The following is a 13,374-nucleotide window of genomic DNA, read 5'->3' on the forward strand; positions in this document are numbered from 1 at the left end:
ACACACACACACACACACACACACACACACACACACACACACACACACACACACACACACACGATCTAGTATGGACTCACCTAACTACAATACAAATATGGATCTCTGTCTGCACGCACACGGACAAGCCTAGGACTGTCAGAATGAAGATGCTTTTGGGGGACGGAGACCAGATTTTACAGTAATGCCTGGTGATCATTTTTAGTTTTCATTGTGTTTCCTACAGCCCGATCTGAGCGCTACTGTCACCTGGACTCAGATGACGATGATGAAACCAACGATGATGAATCCTCTCTGGAGCTCCGACAGTTCTCCTCTGTGGCTCACCGCTTCAGCAAGGTACGGCTCTGCTTTTTTTTTGGTCTTCACCTATTGATTATTTCCTCGCCTATACAGTGCTAAGCATAAGTGAACACACCCATGCTAAAGTTGACTAAAAAATCATCTTTTGGAAATTGATCTTAATGCCTTAATTAAAAAAGAGGAAAAATCCAACCTTTTAAGGATACCAATTTTCTTTGTGACCATACCTAGACATTGGCATGGTTTTATTTCAGTTAGCCTAATAGCTGGTTTGATTTGCATTGAGAGATGATCTTATGGAAAGTACTCCATGCCAATCTGTAGGTATGGTGAAGGGTACGTGATGATTAGAGGCTATTTTAATTCCAAAGGCCAAGGGAACTTTATCAGGATGCATAGTATCCTGGATCCATGAAATAACTGGCCTGCCTGCCACTATGGGAATTTAACATAGGGGTGTACTTACTTATGCCCCCTCTATTTTAAGGAAGAACATTTATTTATTTAGGATACATTATTCATTCACAAAGAAAATTGGTGTCCTTAAAGGTTTTTTTTTTTTTTAATTAAGGCATTAAGATCAATTTCCAAAAGATGATTCTTTTTTTATTCCTCTTTTTAGTCATACGTGGATTCACGTATGCTTAGCACTGTGTGTATATATATATATATATATATATATATATATATATATATATATATATATATATATATATATATATATATATATATATATATATATATATATATATCATTAAAAGATATACCTTACGTCAATTTCTCTTTGATAAAATAAAACATTGGTGTTAAAAGGTATTGTGGAGGATTTTCCTGAATTTTAGAAAAGAACCGCCCTCTGTACTTTTTGAAAAAATGCACATGCACAACACTCTGCCTGCTCCCGAGAGGGAACGCCTATTAAACGTGTGCACGAGTGCACTGTTTACAAGTTGCTGTCGGCATGGCTCATACAAGCCTACTTTCCAAAAGAAGATTTGCACTTTTTCACAAATTGAGAGGTTTACCGTGTGTGCGCGGTGTGTGACTTGTGCCAGGGCTAGCATCGCTAATCATAGCTTACATCAACTTTTACTAGCAGTGATTTTAAATGGATTTCTCCAAATAGCATGCCAAACTTTACCTGTGGAGTAGAAACTTCACGACTGAGGCATCAGTGGGAAGCCCAACCTGTGCTTTTAGCGCACGCCAGCGTGTGAAATATTCTCCCAAAAGCTTCAATGCTTCAATGAATGGCTGAAACCGTAGCTCAAGCTCACAACACATATACACCTGAAAGCTAGGGACGTGCACATACAACGGCCTTACGTAAACATATCACCAGAATGATTGACAACCAGGAGGACCAATAGTCTTGATGATCCACCCGGAAAAAAAAAATCCTCCACTATACCTTTAACTCTGAGGAAACAGTCCACCAGGTATCTTGATTAAACATCTTTTCCATTTCCTTCCACTCTAGGTGTACAGCAGCACAGAGCACCTGTCCACCTCCACGCCGTCCAACCAGAGCCTGTCGTCGTCGGAGCGGAGCCACAGCGAGGAGAAGGAGGAGCGATGGGAGGGCAGGGGAGTCCTCTCACCTGGCGATGGACACAAACACTTGGCTAGTGCTGACAGGAGAGCAGATGGACACAGGGGGAGGTGAGAGCATGAAACGTGAGAGAATGATGAGGAAAAGAATAACAGCCAGCCCTCGTGTAATACCTTGAGGAAAATAAGTATTTGAACACCCTGCTATTTTGCAAGTTCTCCCACTTAGAAATCATGGAGGGGTCTGAAATTGTCATCGTAGGTGCATGTCCACTGTGAGAGACCTAATCTAAAAAAAAAAAATGATTTAACTATTTATTTGTGTGATACAGCTGCAAATAAGTATTTGAACACCTGAGAAAATCAATGTTAATATTTGGTACAGTAGCCTTTGTTTGCAAGTACAGAGGTCAAACGTTTCCTGTAGTTTTTCACCAGGTTTGCATACACGCAGGAGGGATTTTGGCCCACTCGTCCACACAGATCTTCTCTAGATCAGTCAGGTTTCTGGGCGGTCGCTGAGAAACACGGAGTTTGAGCTCCCTCCAAAGATTCTCTATTGGGTTTAGGTCTGGAGACTGGCTAGGCCACGCCAGAACCTTGATATGCTTCTTACAGAGCCACTCCTTGGTTATCCTGGCTGTGTGCTTCGGGTCATTGTCATGTTGGAAGACCCAGCCTCGACCCTTCTTCAATGCTCTAACTGAGGGAAGGAGGTTGTTCCCCAAAATCACGCAATACATGGCCCCGGTCATCCTCTCCTTAATACAGTGCAGTCGCCCTGTCCCATGTGCAGAGAAACACCCCCAAAGCATGATGCTACCACCCCCATGCTTCACAGTAGGGATGGTGTTCTTGGGATGGTACTCATCATCCTTCTTCCTCCAAACACGGTTAGTGGAATTATGACCAAAAAGTTCTATTTTGGTCTCATCTGACCACATGACTTTCTCCCATGACTCCTCTGGATCATCCAAATGGTCATTGGCAAACTTAAGACGGGCCTTGACATGTGCTGGTTTAAGCAGGGGAACCTTCCGTGCCATGCACGAGTTCAAACCATGACGTCTTAGTGTATTACCAACAGTAACCTTGGAAACGGTGGTCCCAGCTCTTTTCAGGTCATTGAGCAGCTCCTCCCGTGTAGTTCTGGGCTGATTTCTCACCTTTCTTAGGATCATTGAGACCCCACGAGGTGAGATCTTGCATGGAGCCCCAGTCCGAGGGAGATTGACAGTCATGTTAAGCTTCTTCCATTTTCTAATGATTGCTCCAACAGTGGACCTTTCTTCACCAAGCTGCTTGGCAATTTCCCCGTAGCCCTTTCCAGCCTTGTGGAGGTGTACAATTTTGTCTCTAGTGTCTTTGGACAGCTCTTTGGTCTTGGCCATGTTAGTAGTTGGATTCTTACTGATTGTATGGGGTGGACAGGTGTCTTTATGCAGCTAACGACCTCAAACAGGTGGATCTAATTTAGGATAATAAATGGAGTGGAGGGGGACATTTTAAAGGCTGACTAACAGGACTTTGAGGGTCAGAATTCTAGCTGATAGACAGGTGTTCAAATACTTATTTGCAGCTGTATCATACAAATAAATAGTTAAAAAATCATACATTGTGATTTCTGGAATTTTTTTTTTTCGATTATGTCTCTCACAGTGGACATGCACCTACGATGACAATTTCAGACCCCTCCATGATTTCCAAGTGGGAGAACTTGCAAAATAGCAGGGTGTTCAAATACTTATTTTCCTCACTGTATATAAAGTGTAATATTCTCTTGTTGACTATGAAGCACTTTATATTCAAAATTAGCCTCTTTTTTTATGAGATATTGTAATAAACCTTTGGAATACTATATTTCATTCTAAATGGTTAACACTGTAGCTCCAGGTAACCCAGGTTTGATTCTTTCTACATTGAGTTTGTATGTGTGTTGACTTCTTTAGGCTTTTGCATTGCTCTAAGGCATTTTTTGCAGATTCAGGGTCTGTGCTTTCCATTCAGTGCATCCTGGGAACGGCCCCAGGTCCCCCTATGACCCTGAATAGAGTTGACTGTTAAGACACGAAAGACTGAACTAACCTCAACTGACAAAATTGTGATATATTTTAGCCGATAAAAACTGTTTTTAAAACTAATGAACGGAGACTGTGACCAAGAAACTGCTGGTTGAGGAAACATACCAGAGCTCATTTACCTGCACGTATGGTAATGCAATGCAGACTAAAACAAATGGGGTAAAACTGGATGTATTAATTTTTTTTTTTTATCCGAAATTGCTCCGTAGTTCTTCACAGGAAAATGCTGGTTACTCACTCATAGTTGTACATTCATATACATGTTTTACTGAAATCCTGCATGTTTTCCCTGCAGTCTGCGTCCCCGCGCTTCGTCCAGCTCGTCCCAGTCAGAGCGCAGCACCAGCCCACTGGTGATGAACAGCACCCAGAGCCTGGACTTCATGCCTCGCTTCGCCATCTCTGCCGAGGAGGAAGGTAAGACTGCCAAACGCGGACCACTGTGTATTCTCTTCTCCTGTAAGTTTTGCAATTACGAAATGCCAGGGCTCACGCTGCGTGCCTCCCTGGTTCTAGACGGAATGGTGTCCAACCTGCGCCGCATTCGGCTCCGGAGCAACAGCACAGGCACCCGGCCGTCCTTCCGAAGAGGGGCATCCCGGCGCATCGCCCACCAGCTGGAGACCCCGGAGAAACCCAGATCCCCAGCTGGAAAGGTCCCCAAGTCTGCCTCTGTCTCTGGCCTGTCCCTCATCATCACCCCAGGTAGACAGGGTGATAATAATTTCTTCTATGATCTATATTATTTTTGTCACTTATACTAGTTCCTATTGATGCTGCTGTATATTCAGCTGTTAAAATTCCAGCCATAATCATGTTATTTTTTAATTTTTTTAATAAAGTCTTGTAGAGGCACCGCTGTAGTCTGTCCGTTTGCTAAGACTATTTGTGTGTTTATAGTGCCCTCTACAGTCTGATGCTGTGTAATTTACACAACAAACACAAACCACAAATACCAATACTGTGGCCAAGATAAGAAAATGTCATGTCTTTATAATGTTTACGCATTTCAATTCTACTAACAAAAGAATCACACATAGTAGAATAACCTCAATGTTTAGCATTGTTATTATGTTTTTTTTTTAATAGAAGTAGTTTTTATCAAATACCGAATGATGTAAAAATATAAGAAAATATCAGACATACTATCCATAAACGTTCATCTGATGACCTTTTCTTACCACCTTCTTCTCCTGATCCAGACGACTCAGCGGGTCCTCCTACGAGTCCCAAATCCTCCCTGTCCCTGTCGTCCAACCCCTCGTCCAGAGACTCGTCCCCCAGCAGGGACCTCTCTGTCAGCGTCAGCTGCCTCAGGCCTCCCGTGGTCATCCACAGCTCCGGGAAGAGGTTTGGCTTTGCGTTGCGAGCAATCCGAGTCTACATGGGAGACACCGACGTCTACACTGTTCACCACATGGTCTGGGTACGTGTCCTCAGCCGTAGCTGGTGCCGTTAAGCCTGTACGAAGAATTGTGTATATTCAACGAATAAAGAGTGTATTTATGAAACGTGCACATTTTAGTTCTAAAAATGACAATTTAAAACGGCTTTCATGATGGTCAGATTTCAAAATCAAGACTATGAAGACTCAATTATTGCGCCAAATTAACTCAGTTTTCATGAATGCACTTTGACTTATCTGATGCTGTGCATACATGTGTTAGTGTTTATTTGTCACATTGGTTGTAGTAATTGCATAGGTGAAACACTGTCAGTCATGGCAACGGCTGATTAGGTGGTTGCGTGACTTGTAATTTGAATCTGAGGTTGGTTGTGTGTTTGTGTCCACAGTGTGTTGAGGAAGGCAGTCCAGCCCACGAGGCAGGATTAAGGGCTGGTGACCTCATCACTCACGTCAACGGGGAGTCGGTCCAGGGACTCGTCCACACTGAGGTGGTGGAGCTCCTGCTCAAGGTACAAGAATAACTTTCATTTTTTGTTTTTTTACATTATTTTTCGCCATATATCTTGTATATGCCGGTGATTACAACGTGTTTAAGTCGGGAAAAGTGTATGCGAATGGTCATGTGAAAGGACGGAGATCATTTCTGATACGGAGCCTAAGCGCTTGTGAGGACAGAGATCATTTTTGGGTAACACTTTACTTGAAGGTATTTACATAAGAGTCACATGACACTGTCATGAACACATGACACTGTCATGAAAACACGACACTGTCATGGAACACATGACACTGTCATGGAACACATGACACATGAACCCTAAGCCTAACCATAACTTGTCATGACAAAAAACGAATGACCCTTACTAAAAGAAGCGTTATGTCATAAACTTTTATGACTTGTTTATAATGTTTATGACATGTTCATGACAGTGTCATGTCACTCTTATGTAGATACCTTCAATTAAAGTGTAACCACTTTTTGTATTAAAAATGCCGGTTAAAAAATTAAAATGCGGTATTGTAGATGTAGCCTAAGAGAGCATGCCTTATAGATAGTTGTTTATGTTAATGATCTGTTCAACAGAGTGGCAACCGGGTGACCCTGCAGACTACTGCACTGGAGAACACTTCTATCAAGGTGGGCCCTGCCAGAAAAGCGAGCTACAAGGCCAAGATGGCCCGGCGCAGCAAGAAGAGCAAGAGGAAGGACGGTCAAGACAGGTAAATGAGGGGAGTATCCCAGGAAAGAAGTCCTACGAAGCAGCAGCATTACTGTTAGAAATTTGGAACTCCTGTCTGAAGCTCAATATTAGATTTCAGATGGACAACTAAAGCTTGATTTATACTTGCGAAGGGGAGACACTTTGTTTCTCTCACTATGACTCTAGAGTCGGTATTCGCTCCGAAGCTAATCACCGCCACTCTCTCACTTTCTCCCCCCAGCTCTATCACCCACTCCCCACACACACACACATATATGCCGGCTCGATGCACACACCAACGCACAAGTAAAAACACCAGGCCACTTACGTAGGCTACGGCGAAAGCTCGGCGTGGAGCCTCCGCAGAACCATAAATCACGCTTTAGAGCCCTATTTTGCACCCAGCGCAGCGCAAAGCCCGAAGCAATAAAACCATCAAGTAAGAAGTCACCTGTGTTGCACCGGCAATTTTTTTGTTTTGTTATTTTGTCCCGAAGCAAGTGTCTTTGCTAGTTTAAGACCAACGCAGTTCACAGTTTCCCGCCCAGCACCCGCGTCGTTTAAACAGCAAATGCACCTGCGCCCATCTTTGTGCCCATGGGTGTGCTGGTCTTACAGGGAGGCGTGTTCAGGTGCATTCTTGGCGTATTGCTATCTTGAGGCAGCGGGAAGTGATCGCGCCATTAACCAACAAAAACCTGGTCTAAAGTCAACAGCGCAGCATTTCATTGTTATTTTAACAGTGCATTAGTAAAATGTGCCTAGGCTTATGCACAGCGCGCACACACTATGCATGTTACACACACACACACACACACACACACAGGGACGCACAGCAGTGCACACACATGCAGAAGACTACAAATAAAAATATTATGGTGCAAATCCGCCATCATAATAGCGATGCGCCAAGGTCCAAACGCGCCTGGCTTTTAAAGGGGATGGGAGATGACACTCTGATTGGTTTATTGCACGTTACGCCCAAAACACACCTATGAATTAATGAAGACTCTAAGTACAACCCTTTGGACACGTCCTAAACGCACCTGCGCCAGGCGCTTCACGCCATGCGCTGAGATCGTTAAAATAGGGCCCTTAGACTTCATTCGCGAGTGACTACAGTTAACAGTCATACATTCCCATTCTCCAAGTCTGTTTCTTACAATTTGGTCCGTCTGAACTGCATCGGATTAAAATCACACGTATTTGTTGCTTTGACCTTAAATGGCTCATTCATGACTCAAAAGAGAGAGTTTGATGAAGCTTTGATCAACATTCCAGTTCTATGACTTGCAATTTAATGGATCTTAGCTTCTGAAAGTTGCGTCTTTTTCTTTGGCTTTTTTTTGTTTGTTTTTTTTTACCTCTATTGCTTAACTTTGGCTCACTGCGACAGAGTCTTTGTACTCAAGTAAGCATGCAAAGAAGAATATTACAGACCGAACCTTTACCTGACACCTCTCTCTTGCGCAGTCGCCGCCGCAGCATCCTGAAGAAGCTGTCTAAGCACACGCCTCCTCCGCCCATGCAGAGCAGTCGTAGCTTCTCTTCGGGTTTCCACCAGTCGTCCAGCGACAGCCTCTCCGGCTCCCCCACGCAGAGTCTCTCTCCTGGGCCGTCTACGCCTTGTCGCTCCCCTGCCCCTGATCACTCCGGAGGTGAGTGAGGATGCCAGGCGTCATCTGCATCCCCAAAAGGGAGCTCTGTCGGCCTCTTTGTGTGTCTTATGTTTTCTGTGTTAAAAATATCCACTAATGCTAAGCTTTCTCTTTTTGCCAGATTCAAGTTCTTCTCCTTGCTCCAGCTCCCCTAACTCGCCTGTACCACAGGCCCGTCCCAGTTCCCTACACGTCTTGGGCCGCTACACCAAAGCTGGCCGCTGCAAGTCCACGAGCAGCATTCCTCCTTCGCCGCTGGCCTGCATCCCGCCACCTCAGCCCCTCTCTCCCCAGTGCTCTCCGTCCTGCCTCCCGTGTCACCCCAAGTCCCTACAGGGTTTCCACGGCAAGACGTTGTCCCCTCCCACCATCACCCGCCATTCCGTGCGTCCCCGCAGCGCGGAACCGCCACGCTCCCCGCTCCTCAAGAGGGTCCAGTCAGCAGAGAAGCTGACAGGAGACAAGATGACGGGGGGCTACCACGGCGACCGGAAGGCCTACAGCACCCGCCGCCACACCATGGAGGTGCCGCTGTCAGAAGGGGAGGGGCTGGAGGACTTGGAGGGGGACACCGCAACCGGGTTCGTCTGCGTGGGTGAGCACGGCCGCCAGGGTCTGTACGTAGGCGGGCAGAGGGGCCACCAGGACGCAGGCGGCGGGGGCAGCGAGCACTACCGCGCCACCGCCTCGCCGCAACACCGCGGCGGCAACCACCACTCCAGCGAGGTGGTGGTGATGAGGAAGCTGGCGCTGTCGGACCGGAGGGACTCCTTCAAGAAACAGGAGGCCGTGCAGGAAGTGAGCTTCGACGATTTGGAGGAGAGAGAGGCGACGCCGAGCCCGACGCCTCCCGTCACGCAGCCCAAGGCGTTCAAGGCATCCTGGATCAACTCGGCCCAGTCGGAATCCGCCGTGAAGCCGGAAGGAAGAGGATCACAGGGTACGACAACGCCGCAGAAAGCCAAGTCAAAAGACAGAGAGAGGTTTTAGTTTAGTCCCTTTGCCAGGGACGACCGGTCAATAAAGAGACGAGAGGAAAGTGAAGTGAAGTCTTCGACCTGCTACTGTACCTACATTTGAAGGCCTTGCATGCGTGTCCGGAAAACTGTGACCAAGTCCCAAATCACCGCAAGGAACTGCTTGAAGACTGAAGAACAAGTTAACATCGATGTTTCTCAGTAATATATATGCATCCTGCAACACTGTTAACAGAATAATGACTGTCAAACTATGTTTACTTCCTAGTTGCTTGTTTTCTCTCTTGGTTCTCAAATCACTGTGGCACCTGCAACTGATGTATTTTGTAAATATCTTTTGGTTTAAATGAAGAAACTTATTTATGACTTTTTTTATGCTCATCTTTTTTGTTTGGGGGGGATGTTGCTGAAAATGCCTCGGATGCTTCAGCTGTTCTTAGTTCAGGAATTGCACAGAAGATGAGTTTTACAGCAGGTGCAGAAAAGGCCAGGTAACATCAATCGATATTGTACCATATACAAATATGTTTTCTTTTTTTCTTTTTTTTTTACCTCAATGCCTGAAGAACTGGGTGTTATTTCGTGTTCAGATTGGGTCTTTGAAACAAAATTGCTGCGTGTGTCCTGCGACATTTAATGTATAATAGAATTTCAGAAGCTATTCTGCGCTGCCTCTCTATCATACGGATTGCGGTGGCGACCGTTTGGACTCATAAAATCCCGAACGCAGGTCTTGTATAAACATTGGAAATGACAGAAATATCAACAATCTCAATGGACGGAAGCCTAGGTGTGGTGCCAAAGCACGGTTTAGCCATAGGAACCATTTAAAAAGAGGTACTGTAGTTGTACATAAGAATGTGTGTCATGCATGCATGCACTCTACTTCCACTTTCTGTCTGTCCTGTGAAAAAAGTGTCAGTCCTCCTAGCGGTGTTTTAAATCCTAACCCTAATCAACATACTGGTGTGTGGATAAAGCTTTGTGACTACCTTGGGAACCCAGGCCGTTGTCTCTGTCCTCCTAATACCTTTTTGAATCAAGCCTCCGTCCAGCTCCTTTTACAAACCTAGTCTAGCTGAAGTGTTTGCACAATGTGTAGTAGCCGTGTAACAGTTAGAGCAAATTTATATTTCAAGGATGATTCCCAAAACTAGTTTCTTTGGCTGTTTTTAAAAAAAAAGATGTGTGTTATGAATGAATGTTTACATTTTAGTGCAAATATGTGTGTGGACTTGATGATTTTTGTTAAATTATTATAGAGGGGGAAAAAAAAGGAATGATTTCAACCAGAGGCCCTGAGTAGATGAAGAAATGAGTAAAAAGGTGATATCCTTTTGTATATTTTGATATGGAAACAAGTCTTGTTGCAGTAATAATAACCTACGCTGTTGATGTATATTGTATAAACAATGGTGGACCTTATAGCAACTGTTGATGGTGCTTTTTGAAGTGACCTTGTAAGGGTAGATGGACTCGGATACATTCTATTATGTCACTTCTATGTGGCAGGGTCTTAATCTCATGGTGCGATCAGCCTCAAAGGATTGTGCATGCTTCACAACCCAATATTGTATTCCCACAATTTAACTTTTTTTTTTTTTTTTTTTTTTTTTTTAAAGCTCTTGGAAGTTATTTTATCCAAAGGGCCTTGGTTTCTTAAATATGATGCTCAGTCACTGATATGAGCTTTTAAAGTTCAATTTTTGTTGAGATGTGAACACATGAAATTTGGATTTCAGCTACTGCGTGTATTCTTTATTTAGTATTTTTGTTCTCCGTATTGTTTTCGTTCAGGAACTGTTTGGATCAGTAAGCAAAAAATCCTCCCGGTCTTATTTCAGATTATTTTGTTACACAGAAGACATTGTTCTTAAGTTTTAATAAAGTTAACAGAGGTGAGGGAACCGTTAATGTGGGAATTTATAATGGATGTTTAGCACATACTAAGCCTTGAACTGTGGTTCTATCAACATGTACTTTGGGAAAAACTGTGTCTGTGTAGGACTTATCGCTGTATTTCTGATGCAATATACATCTTGGTATGTTCTTAGGATTAGATCTTTTTTTTTTTTTTTTTACCCCAACCAAACACTCCTATAGCATCATAAAAATAAGTTGTATCATCATGTTATACTTGTGATCTCAGCAGCAGTCATTACCAGCGGGTCATCATCACATATCGAAATGAAGCGACTCTTCTCATCTCTATTTTTGCCAGCGTGTGTGTGAGATAAGCTTCATGTTTTCAAATGGGTGTTCAACTGTCATCCTCCATAATTTGTGTGTTTGTGTGTTTAATGTTGTTGCTCTCCATTTGACCCCTTTGTCCCCAAATGACAAACTTTGTAAAATTCCTACGTATGTGGGTATCTGATGCAGACTGGTGTAACATTGTTTGTTTTTTAATTGTCTTTAACAGTGCTTGAAATAAATGCATTGCAAAGGGACTACAAAGTCCAGGACAACAGTGCGTTTGTACTTGTCATTTGTCCCTCATACAACAGTTGATGCAGGTATGGCACTCTATACACTGATAAACACATATAAATGATACAATAATGATTACTAGGTATGATAAATGACTAAAATACACAGATAATATCCACTTTTGTCCTTTTCAGTTGTCCCTTTTACTGTTTTCCAATATTAAATCACAGTGTTAGAAATGTATGAAGAAGTAGATGAGCTGAAATAATATTTAAGCTTAGAGAAAGGTAAGATATTAATGGTAAAAAGGGACATAAGACCGTATTCCTAATGTAACTCAACATGGGATCAGACGCGGATTTAGCATGCAGTCTGTTTCATATGAACAGGATTCTTTGCAATAAAAGAGGTCTTAAAGGATACAGTCGGTTGGGGGGGAAAAAAGCAGCCTTGCAGTTTAAGATTGTCAGGTTCAAATTTCCATTGTGGGCCGAGGCTATTTGGTGACCCCTCACTAATCGTTCGGACTTTTCCGCTCGAGTTCGTCGCTTTCCGCGCTCTTTATATTAGTTCCCACGCACTCCCCTTCTCTGCGCCGTGCTGAGCTGGAAAATGGCTGTGTAGGGGAGCAGGGAGTCATGAACGGGAAAAGAAAGAAGGAGCGAGCGAGAGAAAGAAATAAAGAAGGCAAAGCTATAAGTGAACAGAAGGTTTGCTAGAAATGTATTGCACACCAAGAAGCTATTGTCCGCAGATAAAGACACCACACGGATTCTTGTCTGCTACTTTCAAGTGTTTAAAGCGCAGCAGCCAAAAGTGAGAAGAGTCGAGAAATATCCGCGGGTGAGTTTTTCCAAGTTATTGCACATTTCCAGTACAGCCACTGTACTGGAAAATGGTGGAAGCGCTGCAAGTGTGCTTTGCGTACGCAGCTTCATGCTGTTGACTTGTGCCCTAGTTTAAACGTTTCAACTCAAGATTTGTTCCGTGTTTATTTTTATTTTAGTTTGCGCAGTAACAGTACAAATTGAGCTAAACTGTGTAACGTGAACGTTAACGTTTACTCGTGCAGCGTGTTGCTCGGTGCTCGCGGCTTGTCGCCAGTTGACGTGTTTCAAACGCTGAGCCTGTGAAGTTACTGAAACATTAACATTTCTTTTTCCGAAGTTGCTTTAGAGTTGAATTATTTTGTTGTTTTTATGTCTGTCGTTCATTCTTAATATGTCCAGTTAACAAGGTGAAAGAGGACTTTTAAACCGGCTAGTAGCTCTTAAAGTTGTCCATTTATGCACAATTTAAACCCCCGAGTTCAAAGTTGATGTTTTTTTTTTCTTAGCTAAATGCTAAAATTCAATTGTATTTTTTTTTAGGTTTAGAGGTTGCTAAAATTGAAAAAATAAATAAAAATAAGTTTAGGCTACTGTCTTAAACACAACATATAGGCCAACATACATTGCACTGTGTACTGTGTGTATAACATTGGTAGTATATGTGACGCTATAATGCCTTTTGCCGTACAGTATGGAGGCCCAACACAGCTGAAGGCCTGACATGATATGCGTGTGTTACATCCATCCCTGGTTTGGGGATTTTAGCATGCATCAAGGAGTTAATGTAAATTGTGCCACTTGCATAATAACACTCAGCTGTGTGGAGACTCCATCTTTCTCTCCCGTAATTACTGAATCCAGCATAATGCAACCAAACGTCAATCCTCCATTATACTGCTTCATCAATGTGAAGCATGACTTGTGGGAAGCCTTC

General features: G+C 43.4%; 2 protein-coding genes across 4 annotated transcripts in view; both read left to right on the forward strand.

Moving 5' to 3' along the window:
* mast3a (microtubule associated serine/threonine kinase 3a) overlaps nt 1-11,650 on the forward strand; it is a 41,399-nt gene extending 29,749 nt beyond the window's left edge. For all 3 annotated transcript variants that reach the window (XM_028593549.1, XM_028593547.1, XM_028593550.1), the window contains 9 exons: nt 227-339; nt 1,784-1,965; nt 4,231-4,352; nt 4,452-4,640; nt 5,138-5,361; nt 5,730-5,852; nt 6,428-6,564; nt 8,019-8,203; nt 8,325-11,650. In XM_028593549.1, the coding sequence (XP_028449350.1) occupies nt 227-339; nt 1,784-1,965; nt 4,231-4,352; nt 4,452-4,640; nt 5,138-5,361; nt 5,730-5,852; nt 6,428-6,564; nt 8,019-8,203; nt 8,325-9,193 (2,144 nt within the window). In that variant the 3' untranslated portion in view covers nt 9,194-11,650. The remainder of the gene's footprint in view (nt 1-226; nt 340-1,783; nt 1,966-4,230; nt 4,353-4,451; nt 4,641-5,137; nt 5,362-5,729; nt 5,853-6,427; nt 6,565-8,018; nt 8,204-8,324) is intronic.
* Nucleotides 11,651-12,204: 554 nt separating this feature from the next.
* Nucleotides 12,205-13,374, forward strand: part of pik3r2 (phosphoinositide-3-kinase, regulatory subunit 2 (beta)) — a 40,821-nt gene continuing 39,651 nt past the window's right edge. Inside the window, exon 1 of the mRNA XM_028592590.1 lies at nt 12,205-12,453. The gene's annotated coding sequence lies outside the window, so the exon portion shown is untranslated. The remainder of the gene's footprint in view (nt 12,454-13,374) is intronic.

Source organism: Perca flavescens, chromosome 12, assembly GCF_004354835.1.
Source record: "Perca flavescens isolate YP-PL-M2 chromosome 12, PFLA_1.0, whole genome shotgun sequence".
In the NCBI taxonomy this organism is placed as follows: domain Eukaryota; kingdom Metazoa; phylum Chordata; class Actinopteri; order Perciformes; family Percidae; genus Perca; species Perca flavescens.